This window comes from Ornithodoros turicata, chromosome 6 (genome assembly GCF_037126465.1).
Source record: "Ornithodoros turicata isolate Travis chromosome 6, ASM3712646v1, whole genome shotgun sequence".
In the NCBI taxonomy this organism is placed as follows: domain Eukaryota; kingdom Metazoa; phylum Arthropoda; class Arachnida; order Ixodida; family Argasidae; genus Ornithodoros; species Ornithodoros turicata.
Window position 1 is genome coordinate 54,412,778 of NC_088206.1, and position 19,669 is coordinate 54,432,446.

The following is a 19,669-nucleotide window of genomic DNA, read 5'->3' on the forward strand; positions in this document are numbered from 1 at the left end:
TTTATGCAAAACGTACGAGACAAATCACGTAAGAACGCAAATAAATAGTAACAGCGTCTCAGTCGGTAAGTCGCCACGATTCCGGAGCTAGCAGACGATTCTGCCGGGGAGCGGACGCTTCCGGCAACCAATGAAGTGATCGGCCGCCTGACGTCACCACACGCCAGACTCGGCTGGGGGAGACTGTCGCCGCGGAGCGCATTCTTGCAAACTAATTTTCTCAGGAAATTCGCACTTTTCGAAGGAAATATTTTGCGTAACAGTTTATGAAGGTAGTACGTTCATATCAAGCGGTGAAAAAATATATGTTCCAAATGATTTCCATGCTCCTGTAAAGCTCCACTGTTGCAATGATGGTGCTCATGTTAAAATGTATATTTTTCAGATTATCCAGTGTGGCCTCAGTATTGTATGTATTATTGAAAGTAGAATATGATATTAAATGAGATTCACTTTCAGATTATTGGGGTCCAGCGCCGCCGCCGCCGCAATGTATGTATTATTGAAAGTGGAATATGATATTAATGAGATTCTCCTTCAGATTATTGTTGCTATAATGGAAGTATGGTTGTCGTTATTAAAATGTATCTTTTTCAGATTATCCAACGTGGCCGCAGTATTGTACGTATTATTGAATGCGAATGTAGTTTCATATAATAATAAGTCATCTTTCAGGTCGTTGGTGCAGGGCTCCGTAAGTGAACAATTGGTAGTAAGCAATGTGATGAATCTTGATTTTATGTATTTTTTTCAGAATCTGATGACTGGAAATATTAATAGCGAATAAAATATGTATATTCTTTACATGTACTGTCTTGCGTTTTGTTTCTTCCGTCTCAGGTCGTGAAGGTTTTTTCGGCTGGGTTTTCCTCCTTCACCTGATTGGCATCACAATTGGCAGCACTATTCGCATTACAATTGGCACAATTCCCAGCACTATTGGCTTTAATAAATATATTTTTCTTTGTACTTTTATGTATGGCTATCCTTTGCATGTCTATACTTACATGTAAACCGCCCACCTGTTCTAATGAAAAAAAATGGCGAAAGAAGTCGGCCCAGACTGAAAAATACGCTACGATACGCGCACGCGCAGTCCTCCCCCGCCGATAAGCGCGCGGACAACCCTCCGCACACGCGCCGCCCGCCGATAAGCTGGAAAAAATACGCGAAGGACCCAAGGGTCAACGGCACAGGGTCAGGGGTCCATGTCTCTGAATCGCCTTGTCTGTGAATCGACACCCCCTTTTAGTACTCACGTACGTCACCTCAACCTTTGTTTGGGAAGTTCTCTTCACTTCGAGCTTATTTCGGTAAGATCCCCTCACCTCGACATGTCTCATTTTCTTGCTCACCTCACCTCAACCTCAGGAGAATTTTCCCTCCACGCCTCATTCCAACATCATTTTCTCCTCTTGGTCTCAAACTTCCTCCTTGACGTTTTTTATTTTTTTAATTTTTTTCACACTGCTCTGCCTGGTACGTGTTGGGCTGATATTTGTAGAAACCTTTGTTCACAAGGGCTATCGGGAACGATAATCCCTGGTCAAAATACGCAAATAATCAGCAGTGATGTCCATTCCCAGGCTCCTCCAACTGCTTCACAAAGCCAGTGTATTAATATTATTACAATTTGTGCTTTGTGTCTTTAAATCAGATGAGTTTTTTGAACGCATAACATGTAAATAACCCCTCAATGATAGAAAGTGATTGGTCGCCACGTTCTGAACAATAATTCGGCATGATTGACATAAAAAGCGGCTCTGGAGTCTCGACAGTCACCAATATTTCACATAGTCACAGATAGATTTTAGATAGTCACAGCTTCACGTACAGCTTAACATATGCCGTCATGTGTCTAAAGCTGATATCGCAAGGGTACACAGGTGAAAAAGTTGGGGGGTGTCACTGAATATTTGGGGGTATTAGGAGGGGGTGTAAGAGGGATCTGGATAAATCACTGCCGATAAATGCTGTTTTTATCTGTCTCTGTACCTATGACCCTCATTATGTCAAACGGCAAAGGTATTCATTATCATGTTTATATCAAGTACACGGAGTATGCGGCCAGCAATGCCCAAGGCTGTTGGTGTGTGTGACATCGAAACAGCAACACCATTGGCTCATTATGCTCGATAACTGATTCGGCCTGCGACCTTCTCCGTTGTGATGGCTCGTGGAGTCTTCAGGTTGGAGGTGAGTCAGGTGACCCGTATTTTGCAGACCAACGACACCGACAACAACAAGTAGTTCACAACATCCCCCTTGCCATTTGAAACCTTGTCTCCCGGTGTTCGATGCAACCTACACTAGAACTACGAATGTTACACAGCGCAGTATACCGGAAGCTCCCCATTTTTTTTCTTTATCACATCACCATCACCAGTATATCAGAAGCACGTACGAAAAAAATACGATAAAGGCAGCCAAGAATGTACGGAAAGTTCAACCGCACAGGGAGGGACGGGTACGTGAACAGCACTGTCAAGATAGAACAGCGCATTAATAAGATACGTACCTACTGTCCACACCTGTATATAGCAGTCTTACGTTCAGAACTTGCAAAACTTTATACTGCCACACTTCAGCTTTCTTTCCGAATTTTCCTTCTCCACGACTAAAGCTCAGTGTGCAGAAATTTTTGTCCTCGACCATCTTCCTGTGGGACTTTTATTCTCGTGACCTCACATCACCACGTTTCCCAGACCACCACCACTTCCTCGCCTCAGCCATTTTGCCGGTAGTTTTCCTCGCCTCACCTTCGCTTCTCTTCTCGAAAACATCCTCACCTCACCCTTTTCATAAAATTATTTCTGTCCTCACCTCACCTCAACCATTTTGCCTGAAATTATCCTGACCTCGCGTCACCTCAGCTTCTTTCCTAGAAAATTTTCTCACCTAGCCTCACCCCAACCCTTGTACCATAACCTTTTCTCTCCTCGCCTCCCCTCAATCCCTACGCTTGAAATCTTCCTGCCCTCCCCTCAACGCAAGTCTTTCCCAGGAAATCTTCCTTACCTCTCCTCAACTCAAACCTTTTCCTGGGGACCCTCCTCAGCACCTCACCTCAAACTGCGTGAGGTAAGGAGCCCCTCACCCTCATCTGCCCTCGTCAGGATGCCCACCTCAGCCGACGATTCATTTCAAAGCTTTCAAGAATCACCCGATTATGAAAACTTGGCAAGCAAGAGGAAGTGAATGCCCCCTCTGCTTGATCTTGAAGAAAAGGCTCACTTTAAAAACACCCCATTACCAAACAAATGGTTCACGTTGTATACCGAAGGAGATGTTCGTGGCCCAGTGTCATGGCCAAGTGGGTGAAAGCAACCACCCGTTGGCGGTAGCCATGGTCGTGATGAAGACTGGGTGGTGGTGGATTCTAATCTCACCACCGGCTGTGCTGTCTGAGGCTATCCGCTTCCGGTAGACTTTCCTGACAGACGTCAGCACAGTTTCCCCTGAAGTCGGCCCAGCTCTCGTACTAACCCCCTGTCTTCCACTCCTTCCTGCTGTCATTCTCTTCTCAGTCTGTCCACGTCTGCACGCCTCTCTCTCACACACACACACAAACACAGAGAGAAAGAAATAGAGAGACTCCTCAGGCGCTAACACAGAGTAAATAATAAAAAATGACGTTCGTGGAGCCCATTGGCGGAGACATTTCAATCTGCGCAATGAAGGAAATACAGGGTGTCCTTTTTTTTTTTTTTCGATACAGATTTTTCATAAAAAAAATATAAGGGCTATAGACATCCTGTTTTCACCCTCTCACATTGGTGGGGAGGGAAAGACGCGTCTCCGAAGATGCGCAATGAACAAAATAAAGAGAAAAAAAAGTGTTCCTTCACAATTTTTTTGCGGACGATCAACCGAACGTATTTTTGTTCTGAAAACGGCTACGATATCAGGTGACCGAAAGGAACAGATGTTCTCATTGGGACAACTTCGTAGCTTTTATAATTAAAAAAAGTTAATTAACGATTTTTAGGTAATTAGTCATTCGACGGTTGAGCAACAGATGTCCAAGGACGTCCGCCGGCCCAGAGATGATAGAAGTGAAAACAGGATGTCTATAGCCCTTATAGCTTTTTAAATGAAAAATCTGTATAGAAAAAAGACACACTGTATACACGTACAGTAAACCCTGCTATAACGAAGTCCCTTTTTTGAATTGCCGAGCTTTATTCCAACCCTTCCGCGGTCCCGACCGAAATGCACGCGTTTCGAACAACATCATTGGGAGTGAAAGATGGAAGTCACTGAAAAGGTTAGCCAGCTGTAGGACTCGAACCCACACCTTCTGGATTGCCGGTCGAGGGCTCTACTATTGTATGTATTTGTCCCTTCTATGTTGTTCCAGCCTCAGAACATCAGTTCTTTCATCAATGGGAGTGTTCGCTTTGTGCGAAGGGGAAGCCGACGAAAGCCCGTGCGGCAAACCCACTTTGCCAAGGAAATAAAAATGCTACGAAGGTCGCAGCGTTCCTCTCGAGTCCTGGAGTCCCGGGATTTTTTCGAGAACAGTGCCGGAATTTCGGATCGTGTACAACGCTCGGAATTCCCCGCGTCGGCACTATTTTGTCATTGGGGTTAGGAGGGTGGTAAGGCAGTGCAAGAGACGAATGAAGAGGGAGAGGGTTTTGGGAAAGGGCGTTTAGAGGGAGAAAATTCGGTAAGACAACAACTTTCTTCTGATTGCGTGTTAGTGCCAGGGGGATTAGTATGCGTCCTGGGCCGACTTCAGAGGGAACTGTGCCGACATTCGTCTGAAAGGTCTTCGGAAAACCCAGGGAAAACCTCAGACAGCACAGCCGGCGGTAGGATTCGAACCCACGATCTCCCAGTCTTCAGCACGACGTTGGCTACCACCAACGAGCAGACGCCTCAGCTCACTCGGCCATGCTGCTGGTAAAGACAACAGCTAAACGATTGCAGTTTAATGTACTGCTCGCGACACGGTTGTCTGAAATGGCCTGTCAGTAGTTCTGCAGCTCATGTTTGCTTGAGTGCCCTCGAAAATATTGTTCGAATATTGTATTTAAAGCTAGACCACATGCTGCATGGGTTTCTTACTCGAAATAAATGATCTTGGAACACGGGGAAACATCCCATGTCATCATCACTTCTTCATTTATTGTTGTTTTTGTTGTTGCAACACCTCGAGGTCTGAGATGGGTTGAACAACGGGGTGCCGCTTTCAGACGACCGTGTCGCAAACAGTGCAAAATACCGCAAATGTGCAAACGACAACGCCGAAATGGCGAAGGCCAAAAGCCATGAGGCCGAAAAATCATAACACCTATCAGAAAGCCCAAAGAGACCAAAGGCCAAGAGGCCAAAGAAACACAACACCTAGGGTAAGCATCCCAGTGAATGACTACTGAAGGAGATTACTCTTTTTTTAAGATTATGAAAAAAGTTTTGTGGCTCTTGTATTTGAAATCAAATTATGGGAATGCATAGCATTGGGTGCTCGGAAATAGACTGGCTAGTGAGAGAGAGAGAGAGAAAGAGAAAGCAATACTCTATAACAGGTTTACTACAAAAAGAAAGTGCCTGGTGGGTGAATGCCTTGTATCATCCACTGAATGAATTGTAGAGGAGAAAGTGTTTCTCTACATTTTGTGACCCGAACGTGTTTGCCACCGTGTACAGCAGACACATACAATAACACAGTGGCTCATATGTCGACTTTTCATTTTTTTTTCTGCATAAGTAAGTCAACTTATAACGAGAAGTTCGGTGAAATTATTTATTTGCTGTATTGATTCCCATCAAGACTATCCTGATTAATTTGGAGAGCTAATTGTACCGCACTTGGAATAACAGTTTTCGTACCTTGGCTTCCTTATTTTTCGGCCTTTCAATAATTCGGTTTACCGAATTTTCGGCCTTCTGATTGTTGGGTGAGAGGGGGGCCCTCTCCGCAGTCGGCGCCTATGGGCATAGACCTCCGACACCCCTTGTGGTACACATGGAAGCAAGCACATCACAGACATCAGAGCTGACCATGAAACTTCTTTGAAAGATGCATCGAGAGGTTCTAACTCCACAAAATGAAAATCCTTTAGGGGCAAGCGGCATTGGTACCGGAGCCAGTCAGCATGCCGGCCCATCTGGAGCTCAACCAACCCCCAGATCCACTGCACATGCCTCCACATGTCACGAACGCAATAGACTTCTTGCGTGGTCGTAGACAACATATGTATCAGTGAATTAAACGTGTAACAACAGCCACACAGCATCACCAGTAATTTGCTAATGTGTATGATTTTTATATGATTAATTTTATTTGACAACTATCCCCGTCTCAAGTTTCCTAACCACCATAATTTCGACTAATCGAGATATTCACTCTCGTTTTTCTCCTCCCAAATGTACTACCAGAGATACGAGTTCGTGTGGACAGCAACATCTCCTCCCCTCCTCTTTAAGACTGCAGTGCACAAATGCTCAAAGGCCACGGGTGCGGCATTATTTCTGGTCGTGTCTTCTCTGTCTCCCTCGTTGCACCACTTGTGTATTCCTGTTTCCTATTTACGTTCGGGGTCTTTCCTACTGTGACAGACCAAAAGGCAGCACAGATGTTTTATGGCCCTATTTTCTTCGTTTACCGAATTCTTCTTTCGCGGACCCCCGCTCCCGTCAGCATTTGCATCGGGGGGGGGGGGGACAGGAAGTCAAAGCACAGCTTAGAAACTGACCGATAGGACAATGTAGGTCTAGAGTTAGAGACGCGAAAATCACAAAACAAAAGTCTCCAACATAAAATCACTACAAGATCGCAGCACTTGTACATGTGAGTGAAAAGAACAGTTTGAAGCGAAAGTCAGCGTACATATCGGTGGCTGTGATGTCAGGCCTTGGGGAGCGGCAACTGCCCCTTTTTGCCACACCCCTTCCCCGTGCCGACGCCCATGTATATAGGGTTGCCACCGGGCCGGTATTATACCGGCACGGCCAGTTATTTGCTCGCTCTGCCGGTAGGAAGGTGATACCGGCAGCCTTTTGCCGGTATTTGTGGCTCAAGACCTTTCATAGGGGCTTTTCCCTTCAACATTCCACTACAGCTTGAATAAATCTGGAGCACAGAGCCAACTCCGCAGTCACCAGTTCTTTCCTTAGGTATTCATTATTATTATTATTATTATTATTATTATTACTCACAGGAACATAGGTTTCCTCGTATTATCTTGAGCTCTCTCTCTCGTTTTCTGTGTGTGCTCTTCCATCCCTCACCCACTTCCCTTTCCCACGAGCCATTCCTCCTTTCCCTCTATCCACCTCCTCTCCCTCAGCCGGTATTTTTCACTACGAAAGGTGGCAACCCTACATGTATACCGTATCCCAACACTACAGCGAACCTCCCACCCATGGGGAGGAGGAAGCACAGGACGGGTCACACGGCTTCAGCGGGATGCACAGAAAGAGGGAACGCCCCCGTGTCGTCACAATGTCGTTAAACTGGCGTCGCACATACGTCTCAACGCGCGCGAATTTCAAACCCTGTGAATGTGCCGACGATAAAGTTTGCCCCTCGGTAAATTAGGGAATGCACTGATCGGGGAAACCAAGGTGTGCGAACTGATGCTTGCGGAATAAACTGTCCCCGCAGCTGCTAAGAATGGGGTGAAGTGAAATATGCACACCTCACTACTTATGCTACTAAAAATATTTGCAAATAGTCTTACTGTTTATGACCAAGCACAAGTTAGGAAAGAGCTAAAAAAATCATGGTCGATCCATCGGTGGATCCGAAGGAAATGCGTTAGCGTTAAAACTTGAAAACCATTTGGTAGCTCCCCTTCACAAACGCTACGCAACCCTTCACACGATCCTGCACAACGCTAACGCAAGACAGCATTCGCAGCCAAAGGAGCCTTTCGGGCTTACTACGATTCAGCTTGGCGGCGCAGTATTGCAGCCTTCTTTCGCCGCCGCTCCTTCGCACAGCTTGCATAACCCATGGCGCGCCCACGCAGACCCGTCTGAACCTGGCGACCACCACAGGCGCACTGCCAAGTGCCGGCGCCGCGTCGCACCCTCCCCATCCCTCTCCACTCATCGCGCATGCGCGCTGTGGCTACAGACCGACAAAGCCACGATTCTTGCGTAGCGAACACTATAATGCTATCGCATTAATAAGAGGATGAAAGCGCTTGCAGCGCCTCCCTTAGCAGGCAACTCTGGATTCAGACGATGCTCCACGCGACCGCTCCGAACGATAATACAGGGTGTTTCAGCTAAATCCCTGGGCTAAATAATTCGTGAACGGGTGCAGTACAGTCACTGTAGGGTGCACCAATCGAAGAGCTTTCTTTTTATTTCATAGTACCCCAACGGTCCGAATGGACATTACATGGGGGCGGGTATAAAGTAGTAATTGAGTAAGGAATGATTGCTATACACAGTTTTATACAATACGAAAGTGTTGGAGCTGGAGTTAGGAAAGAAAAGCTAAAGCGTGAAAAATCTGCCACCGAAGCGGGTCATTTGTTGCAGCAATTAGTTGGTTTCGGCTTACACATTTTGGTCGCGGCTAGTCGCGGTGAAGCGCAAAAGGACGTTCTTCCATCCCCTTATCCACCAATGAATGATGCCACACGCTTCGGTGGCAGATTTTTCTCTAAAAGGTGTCCACTGAAGGTCCCAAAAGGGGTAGTACCCATTTTAATGCCGATGGTGCCCTGCCTTAGAAGCTATGTTTTTCGCGAAACTCATTCGAATTTTTATTTAAATAATGAGCACCTCCCACTCATTCACACGGTGCGCAGCTTGTAGGTGATATCGGACAGATACTTGTACAAAAGAAAGTTCTTCGATTGGTGCACCCGTTGGCGAATTATTTAGGCCAGGGGGATATATTTATTAGAACAAAGGGAGAAAAGGGGGGAGGAAAGGTCAGCTCGGGGATTTAACTGAAACACGCTGTATACGTTATGTGATGTTCGTTGCGATTTGCGTTGAAGTTTTGACGTCACAACGTCATGATCGTAAGGATCCGCGAGAGCAAGGCGGAACAGCTGCATGGTTTCCAACCGGAGTGCAAAGTGCCGCCGCTTCAGTTCACGTGATCTCGTGACTACCAGCCGCAGATACCTTGAGCGCAAATTGTCTTGTTACTATCACCACAGCGGACAACACTGACCTGCATCTTGTCAAGGGTAAATGAGTGCTGCATTGCTCGCACACAACTATCTCAGCAGAAATTCCTTCCTTCTGTGTGGCTATACACACGTGGCGGGTCAGGAAGATGTAGAGAACCAAACACACGCACACAAAAGAAACAAAATGGTTTTGCTCTCTGCATGTTGTTGTCCTTGGAAAGGCTGAAAATTGCAGTCTTCCGGCGCATCACCAGACAACATAGGTGGGGAAGTTACTTTTATTTTGTAGTGCACTACCGTTACTCACTACTTTTTCGAAAAGTAATGCGTTACGTTATTCGTTACTGTTGCGGTAGTAGGTAACGCGTTACTAACGCCGTTACTTCTGATAAGTAATGCCGTTACTTTTGCATTACTTCACCAGTTGTCCTTATAATATGCACAATTTTTGGTTGAGTCACATAAGTGCATTCCGCAAATCAATACAAGCAATGTTGGGCACAAACAAGGGTCACGCATGTACACAACTTACATGTACGATTTACTGCAACGCAGAAGTAGTTGATATTCAAAAATTTCCTCAGTGAGCTTCGCCCGTTGGGCTGAGAGGACGCCTAATGACCAGTGAGTGCTCCTTGTCAAGGTTGATAGAGACGGTGACCTTTTATCTCATACAGTACAAATCCAAACAGCCAATTCCTTGGTACTTTGTTACTTGTTCAGAGGGTAGAGGCTATTTTTCTGCCGCTTTTGCCCCATTCATCCGAAAAATACCGAGGGAGTGAAAAACAGAGGTGGTAAACAAAGGTGACACCTAAACCAGGGTAGCTCAACAACCCTTCTTTTGCGTTCTTCGTGGGTGTCGATGTGACCTTCTTGTCATTGTTGAAGATGAATAGAAAAAATCGGGGACTTTCCCGGATTCTGCAGGCACGGTCCTCGCTCAAGCTTTCAAGTTCCCGAACACGCAGTAACGCATAACGCCGTTACGCGTTAGTTGTTAAAAATGTAATGACGTTACGTTACTCATTACTTTTCTCCCAAATGTAATGCGTTACCATATTTCACTACTCGAATGTAACGCGTTACCGGTAACGCACTACTTTGTAACGCGTTACTCCCCACCTATGCCAGACAACCTCTGTACCGGTCCCCCACTTGCACGTGGGATGGGGCGTAGAAAGAGCAATGCACGAACGTACTGGCCCTCCGTGTTCATCAAACCCACATATCCCGTCTGCCTGTTCTGGGATGTCATTAGTCGCTCTGATGTCGCCAGCAGGCTCAGAAATTTTGTGGGGTTCACGATCTACTAGATTATAACGACCATGTCATAATCGGCAACCGCTATGAGGAGTCCGTCCGCACGATCCGCTACTCATCGGCCCGCGAAATCTACATCATGACTCGACAAGGGAAATTTGAATTTTGAACGCGCAGAAGCGGACGTACGACTACCGTAGCAGACGACAGCAACAGCACCCATGAAAACGCGTAGAATCATGATGATAATCAACTTTAGAAACAAGCATCTCCCGTGGGACATCTACCGCTTGTACAAAAATACTAAGGTAAGCTAATAGACCTCTCCCTCGTTTGTAAACAAATGACGTCATCGTGTGACAGCGCCACCAATTTGATAGAGTTGAACTACGCTCAAAGCTAGGGGTGAACAAGGTCTCGCCCGAAAGCCACGGTCTTGAGGGGATTACGACGGTCCCTGAAAGGGACGCGACCTTCAGTCCTACTTTTCTCTCAATAGGAGGCAGCGAACAAGGGCCCGTTTGTGGAACCCAGCCCTCACCATCCGATTTGTTTTGTTTTCAGTCTGTCTACCAACATCATGATGACGTTTCTCGGGTAGAGCAATACCCGGGTCGATGAGTAGCGCCACCGCTAGCTGCCAAATGCGGCGCTGGGAAGGGGTGCCTATGACATGGTCGTTATGGTCGTGGTGGGGTTACGTAAGACTACCATACAGTCTCTGAGTCAAGCAATTACCAGGGGTGCACACTGCACCCAACGCATTCCGACAAGCGGGGATGCAGCCGGTGGCGCACCTCCCACACATACCTGACAGTAGAAGTAGCGCAAGAGCAGAAAGCTATCTATTTAGAAGCCTGCCGGTGAGAGGTTAGCGAGGGGGTTCTCCAAATCAAGTCAGAGAAAGCGGAAATGACGACATTAAGACACTCCCCCAAGCGAAAGCAAGAGAAAGCGGGTTTTCTCGTCCGCACTTGTTTCGAAACAGGTAGCGAGAGTCAGTTCTGCAGAAACCATGCGTCAGTGCGAGCGCTGTTTGCTAAAACCACGCAATATCAACACGGGCAAGTTAGAAACCGTTTCTAAGACGGCTCGTCTTGCGGGGAAGACATGGAGTCAAGGAAGCAGACGACACGACGGTTTTCGTAACGTGACGCAATAGGGAATTCTCATCGAGGAAGCATATATGTGAGTATCCCTGGTGGTTCGTCGAGGGGAGCGTGTATGATGTTTATATTTCTTTAGACAAGATTCATAGGCGTTTTTTTCGCTAGGCTTATAAAAACATCCTTGTCATGCAAGAGTACGCCCCAAAGTTTCGTGACTGCCATTCGCCTTCTTTTTTTAGGCTTCCTTCGCATTGTTATGAATAAGGCTGACGCGACACTGTGGGTGTCGTCTGCATACGCGAATGACGTGAAAAAACCACATTATCGTGTTGATTAACTCCAAAAGTTTCTGCCGTTTCTCCTGCATTGAGTGCATTCCGTTAGTAATGGCAGAAGAACGGACTGCGTGTTTCCATATATTTTGTTTCTAACAGACCTTCCCCAGCACTTATCTGTTGTCAGGTGTCTTGCTTTCCGTGATCTGGAGTTTCAGCACTACTTCCCATGGGAAAACCACCTGTACAACCACTGTATCACTTCAGCGATCAATGCTTGGGACGTTAAATTAATAATTGGGAGTTTACGTCGCGAGACACCTGAGATTGGGACGTTAAATACGGTGCGCCGTGTGCTGAGCTATCGGTGCACGTTAAAGAACCCTCAGGTGGGGCAAAATTATTCCCAGACCGGACCACTGTCTCGTGACGTAAAGCCAGTGAGATACCTTCGCCCTTGTAGAAAAGAAAACACAATCGTCCTTCTCGTGACCGGTTGTTAGGAGCGAGACTATATACATGCTTCATGTTCGCTAAGCAAACGTGATACACTGTGCATACCTTTTGTCGTCCCAGGTAGAAATTTGAGCTGGAATCCGATCCATTTGGGATTCCAGTTCAAATTTATACGTGGGATCGCACCCTGCGTGCTCAGCAAGTGCTTAGCGCATAATGATAGTTCAGCGTTGGAAGCGGCATCCAATCCCCTAATGATAGTTGACACTCTGACAAATAATAATATATTCATCCTCCGCGTTATCCAGCAGTTTAAACAATTTCATTTGCGTGGACACGATCGCTTATCAACTTCTGGTTTCGGATTTGGCCATCACGCGAAGTCCTGTGGTAACGCCGGTAGAAGCCTGTCTAGAGAAAGTCGATATGAAATGCGAAGTCAAACTTGATCGAGTTACAAGTCCGATCGAACTGCACTCACAGCGGCAAAATGTCTCTTCGCCTCCTTTTAGAGCAATTATGAGCGGAATTCGGTTAATTGGTTTCAAGGTGAAGAATAGGCCGAGTAGGTCACGTGCACATAATTCACGACTGCTACATGCCTTCGGGGATTCGTGCAGGATGCTCGTTCGGGGAATTTCGTGGTGCTCAGTTTACCTGGCGTTTGGGGGAGCGTTGTGGGTGCAGATATGCCTTCAGCGGCGAGATGACATGGCGTTCAATCTAGAGAGCGGGACTAGAAGCAGGAGACCGTCATTCGCGTCGTATGCCAGATTTTTTTGCAGACGATGTGCCAAAAGCTTGATGTCGATCGGTTACATAACGGTTGCCAGTTCTTTGAAAGTTGCTGCGTGATTTGCAGCCAAGGTCGCTTATTTCAATCCGGTTTGTCGCACCGTTAAAATGTCAAACCGAAGGATCTCGATGGGGACATCCCGCTGGCGATGGATTACCGTTTTTGAGCATCCCTGAGCGAGGACTCGTTCCTTCTTGACACGGCAACCGGCTGGAATTGAACGTTCAATTCAACATTTCGTATTCCATTGAGCTCCTAGTAATCAGCGTTCAGATACTTTCAGATACTTGACGCAAACTTATAAGTATACCCCAATGACACATTGGTTTATGCCCAGGGGCAGATGTCATGACATCCCCTCAATTTCTATCGTCATCAAGTCTTACAGTTGATCTTGAAGCAGTGTGAAGCATGCTGTCCTTTACTGGACACTCGCTCGGAAAAAGCACGAATCCGCCTTATAGGCTATGCGCCTCGTGAGATAGATGGAAATAAATTAGTATCGGCGCAATAAGTTTCTCTGTGGTCTCATTCACTAAATCATAATAGGTTCGTGACACAAAACAGTGCACAAGTTACTGACGTCCCTGTTTGGTGTTGCCCTTGAGAGCATTAGGCTTTTATTTCTTGAGATCTTTTGTTATCTGGACGATTGGGAGGCGCGCTTACTACTATCTTTGTAAGACGATATTATGGGATCATGTGTTTGGTATTCCGGAACCGTGCCCGTCTGGGTCGATAAATGAGCGCAGATGACTGCCAGATAATAAAGTGTATTCCACTCTGTAGCAGCTTGCACGCTATCACGTCACTTTCGTAGGAGTTCCGACACCGAATGGCGCCCTTATCGGTATAGCCTCCCACGCTCAGGTATTGACCCGGGGTTGCGGTTCTTTTGCCTGTTCTCTCAAAGGAGGCAACGGTTCCGCCTGTTGGTGAAATTACCATGCACGACAGACTCTTGTGTGAAAGGAACCTGGAAAGTATATCCGAGTGTTTCCACACCGTAAAAAAGTCTGAGCTTGGAGAAAAAGAAAAACGGAGACACAGCTAGAGGACTTCGTTCTTCTTTTTTGCCCAAACTCATGCTTTGTCACCGGCTCATTGCCGTTTTATCATATCCGAGAGAACATGCTTTGTGCTCAGATCTTTATCTTTGGTGGGATGTGCCCCCCCCCCCCCCCTCCGACACTGACACTATCTTCCTCTCTTCCAGCAGAAAACGGTCAGCAGCGGCGGTAGTGGTAGTCATGCCGCGGTGCCGATGTTTCAAGGCCGTCGGCAGTCTCGCAGCCTCCCTTGCCATTTCACTTTTTTTCCTGCTAAACGCCGCCTCAAAAAGCAACGACCCCGCTGCAGACGGCACGCCGCGATGGGTCGTCCTGCCGGGGAACGTCACCGTGCATCGCGGCATTGCCAGGAACCCGCACCACTTTACGTACATCATCAACAACGACGCCGTCTGCTCCCGAGGGCCCGTTCGTCTTCTGGTTCTGATCGCCTCGAATGCCCGGAGCGGGGCCCAACGGCGACGCGCCATTCGCGAAACGTGGGGTCAGAGGGCTCTGCAGTGGGCGCTCCATTTCAGACTAGTGTTTTTACTAGCAGACCCCCACAACGAGACAACTTCGAAAGAAATCCTGCGCGAAAGCTACACCTACGGTGACATTGTGCAAGAAGCATTTGACGAATCGTTTCACAACTTGGCCCTTAAGTCAGTGATGGGTATCAAATGGGCAGTCAGCTTTTGTTCCAACGCAGGTTACGTAGTGAAGACTGACGACGATATATTTTTACACATTCCTAACCTCATTAGTGCACTGGACAACAGTGATATGGACTACAGCATCCTCTGCCACCCCAACCCAATCCGTCGGATCTTGCGAGATGGACACGATATACCAAAACGGTATGAAAAGTACCTAGTCACCAGAAAAGAGCTCCCGGGAGAACTCTTTCCACAGTACTGTGGTGGATTTGCGTACGGTTTCACTTGGGCGTCTGCCCGAAAACTATACCAGGCTACGATGGTCACGCCGGTGTTCTTTATAGAAGATGTGTATGTGACTGGATTCTGTCGGCTGAAAGCTGGACTAAAAATCCTGGCCCACGAAAGCATCGCACTCAAGCCAAAAGTGACCCTGCAGCAGGCGAGCTGTGTGTTTGGCGACGAACGCAGGATAACCTCGCACGAAGTGGATGCTGAAGACATGAGATACTTGTGGAACGAGACGAATACTCAAGGCTTCTTTTGCCCCAAACCGGTGGAGCAAATTCGCTCCTGACGTCAAGTATTTCCATATGTATTTGAGCACTTGAGATTTCCGACTACAGTAAACCCTCGTTATGCCGAAGTCGGCGGGGCTAGAAAATAAGCGGGAAGTCGATAAACGCGGAAGCGTCACGAAAATGGTGACGGTAGGCTCGGAGGTGCATGCTGAAGGAACGAGCCAAGCACCTCCCGGGATCAAAGCAGCTTCCGTTGCGCGTTCCCGTGTCTCATGCCAAGGTAAAGCGGTACGTCTACCGGCCCGTGACGTATTTTCTGATGTATGCGCCGTCTGGTGGGCGGCTTGTTTTACAGAAAGCAGACGACAGAAGGGAACGCGAGCAGTGGCGCACGAGCGGGGCTCTGGGAACCCGGGGAAAGCCGCCCGGGAGCCCGCTTAACGCGCCCATTGGCGGTGAGCAACTTGTGAGCCTTTTGTGTAATAAGAGGAAGAAAGACAGAAAGAAAGAAGAAAAAAAAAATCGAAGGGAGACGTAAGCTGGACTTGCTGTACACACTAAAAGCGAAACCTAATCGCATTACACGGTCACAACCGGAGGTCATTTCGAATGTCAGTGTGTCCTGACCACTGATCTCTATCTATAAAGGCTGGATGGCGCATGGGAGAGGGGCTCGCGGGGGAGAGGCGTGCATTCGGGCCGCCATGTTGGGAGGCCCTAAAGCGCAGTGTGCGCCCATAGAAAACAATGGGAGGCAACGGAGATTGTGAGTATTTATTGCGCTGCAGGCGTTGATCGTTGCTTGTCATCACACAATTTTGTAAGGTGCAAGTATACTGATGTATCCTAACAGTGTTTCACAGGTGTCCTGCCGTTCGATTCTTAATTACGTTATGTTTTGTATTCCGAAACTAGACCGTCACAGCAGTGCAGCGCTGGGGATTGTACTACAGTACGTTTCCCAGCCAATATTTCAACAAGAAACGATGTGAGGTTAACAACCACCATGTATGGAATATCCCGTGCTGCGTTCTGGACAAAAATTGTTCCATAAAGAACGGTCCGGGAAAGGATATACTCGCATGGCAGAAAGAGATCGTTCTGTAGAATAATATATATAAGAATATAATATGTGATAAATGAATGTGATCAACAGTAGATGTAAACAACACCAGTAGCCAGAGAAGTGCATTCTCAAGAAATAATTTTCTTCTTATAGCATATATGTGCATGCCTATTAACTGAAACAATTATCACGGTTCTCACGGTTTTAATTTCTGAGAGTGTACTGTAGAGACGGCTTAGATCTACAACAGTTAATACAAGGTATTATATACTGTGAATACATTTAAAAATCCCATGTGACACATACTTTTTGGAGGTGCTGTGGTAATCAAAGTTTGTGGGCATTACGCAGGTTCTGCACCCATTTCTTGAGTATGTCGAGGCAGCTGTGAAGTAACCTGCATTGATGATGATTATTCCAATTTTTATGGTGCATCGACAACAAGGGAAATAATACATCAGAACATTGGATTGGGTGCAACCAGTTAAAAATGAATATGTTGTTTAATAAATGCATTGGACAAATGTTAAAACATCAGTTTAAAACATGGTTTACAATCCCTGTATCTTCTAAAAATTAAAAAGATTAAAAACTATTCTAAAAAGAATATGGGGAACTCTTCTAAAAAGAATTATAATCTCTATTATATTCTGGATGAAGGAGCCTAAAGTGTAAGGCGTGTTTCTGATGTGAACATGTAAGAAAATATGCAAAACTGAGAGAGGCTAACCACAGTACGTGCACTGAGGTTGTTCCTTCCTGTAAAGTAGAAACCAGTGTATGAGGAACGTGATACTTACCTGTACACCCAGCCGTATCACACTGCACAGATTATTCACTGGGTAGCCCTCATGACGAAACCTGTATTGAGAGACCACTTTTGCCTTAAAAACTGCTACAAATGGCACGACACGCTACAAATTATTACTATCGTAACAAGCTGACGATACAGCTCAGACACAAAGGCGTTAAGGCTCATTCACACATGCGTTTCAAAAAGAGTCGCGCCACACCACCGTTACGTAGGATTCTTTGTAACAAATCAAACCAAGGCACAAAACAATACCAATACATGAAAAAAGGTGACAATCGTGGTCTCATTACGACGTAATACCGAACCTGTGCGTGAAGGTAATTCAAAGAAATGAATGTGGCACTTGCTTCCGCAGAGAACACCGTGTACCATGCTAGCAATGCATGCAAAAAAGCGCTCGAGTGTTCGCACATATATTGATGACAACACTACCTGTGTAGTGTAACATGTTCTTTCAAGCATATTATGCACTCAAACTGTATTTGCCGCCGGGTAAAATGCAAGTATACTCGATTGAACGTCGGAAGAGCGATCAAGCAACCTGCATCCAGTGCTCGTTTTGGGCAAAAAAACACTTCATAATGGTCAACTAAATATACAGAATGAATGCCTATTTATTCCACGATAAAGAGTGACTCACCTGTATAAATTTAGGCCCTGTAACCTTGCCAGTACGGTTGGTACGACCGTAATTGCAAGAAGTTGCCATGATCGCTGCGGCGGCTGTTGTGGGCACCGTAAGATGGCGGCCGGTTTCTTCACGCTCGCGCTCCCTATCCGCGATCCAGCCTTTTACAATCGAGATCAGTGGTCCTGACATACTAAATATGGTAGGCTTACACCTCTCTATGGCAATTTGGTTGGATATATATGTTGATTGCTAGAGATGTGCGCGGGTTCTTTGTATCCAAGCGGCATCCTGGTTTGCGGACAAAAATACAAGGTTTCGAAATCCGCGCTAATAAAATCGTGCGCGGATATCCGCATTTTACCGGAAATAAGCCTTAGAGTCTCGGCAGACGTCCCCCAGGGGGAGCCATAATGGACTTTTTTCCGCCTTTTTCTTTCACATTCGTGTCGCATCCTAGCGGCTCTCAAGCAAACCACCATTGGAGGGTTTGCGCGATATCCTCACCCCTGCCGTCCCTATCCAGCGCCATCTATTGAACACGGAGATAACCTTGTGCGGCGCACCCAAGGTCATCCGTGCGGCAGCGCGTGCGCAAAAGCAGCAGTGATAAAATTTCATTGAGTGTGCTCAGTGAACCCGAAATGGTGAAGTGTTCCACCCCCTGCTTTGCTGTGCCTTTAACTACTACTATTGGACAACTGTGAATGACAATGTTCCCCAGAAAGTTTGTATTGTCAAAAGTTAAAAAGTTTGCAACATAACATTTTTGTCGGCATAAGTTTTCCTAGAAATGCACGACCGTGGATGTACGGCATACTCAAGATCTGCGTGGATGAGCTATTTCAACTTGTGCGATTGTGGTATCGTAATCGTATCCGCACTCACCTCTATTAATTGCCACAAAAAGGTGTATGGCCCACTCTTTCTGCAAGATAGTCTAGAAGGGATAACTATCATTTGACACAATAGTTGGCACAGGGTGTGTTACGCTGTGTAGGTTATTTTCTTTAGTGCGCAGCCTTTCGCTGGTACGTCCTTCGCATGAAGTGGAGTTGGCTGCCAGTACACTTCGAAATATCCGGTGCGACTCTCGTCAGTTTCGGCTGGGATAGAGTGAATCTTCGAATAATGCGATAACAACAAAAGAAGCGATTTCGCTACGAGGGTTTACTGTGTGTGTAGAATTGCTCCACACGTGTGAAAATTGACATTCAAAGTGAAAACTTTGTGAAAATGTTCTATGGCTCAAAACTGCTGTCGAAAAAAGTTGTGCCTTACGATTTCTCTATGGGATTAACACCTTATCATTAGAGCCTGAAGTTTTAGGGTTTAACCCGATTCTTCCCCGAATTGAAGGTTGCCTCGTTGGGCGAAACCCGATTTGTACCCTGCAAATTGCCCTCATTGAGACACCTTCACAAACGCACACTAACCTGTTTGACAGCAAATGCAGTTACATCACCATTTGTACCAGAACCAGTACAGTTAGTTTGAGTAGCTGAACCAGATTTGTCCAGGAATTTAGCATACTTGAAGTGTTTCCACCTGAATTCGTATGAATTTAGAGTACGTTTATATACCAGATTTTTACCCCCCGAATTTGGAAAACAATATTTCCCGAAAACTTCAGGCTCTACTTATCATCACTGTGCAAATGTGTGCATCAAAGGTGATCATGTGGACAGAAGTTTGTGTACACAATGCTCATAATAAGAGCATCAAAAAATTTCCTATAGGTATAAATGTTTTGAGTTCCTTGGCAGTTAAACAGAAACAAGCTCTCGTCCCTATCTTTACTCATAATAAAGGGCATTATAAAGCGACCGCAAATATCCAATGAATGACTCTTCAAGTGTTTATGGCTGTGTGTTGGCGTTAAATGTGGTATCTGCTGTCCCACAAAATAAAATAAAAGTAAACATG

The 19,669-nt window shown here is 46.3% G+C and overlaps 1 protein-coding gene across 2 annotated transcripts; it reads left to right on the forward strand.

The window, feature by feature from the left end:
* The first annotated feature begins 11,292 nt into the window (after positions 1-11,292).
* LOC135396738 (beta-1,3-galactosyltransferase 1-like) lies at positions 11,293-15,360 on the forward strand. Of its 2 annotated transcripts, none has more exons than XM_064627879.1 (2): positions 11,293-11,558; positions 14,223-15,360. In XM_064627879.1, exon 2 carries the CDS (start codon positions 14,257-14,259, stop codon positions 15,289-15,291), a length of 1,035 nt encoding a protein of 344 aa, XP_064483949.1. In that variant the 5' UTR covers positions 11,293-11,558; positions 14,223-14,256; the 3' UTR covers positions 15,292-15,360. The 2 variants fall into 2 exon arrangements, with proteins under 2 accessions (XP_064483949.1, XP_064483950.1); XM_064627880.1 differs by having other exon boundaries at positions 14,226-15,360.
* The last annotated feature ends 4,309 nt before the right edge of the window (positions 15,361-19,669 follow it).

What these genes read in the sequence shown, in the direction of transcription:
- LOC135396738 (XM_064627879.1), top strand. Translation starts at nt 14,257, where the DNA reads ATGCCGCGGTGCCGATGTTTCAAGGCCGTCGGCAGTCTCGCAGCCTCC.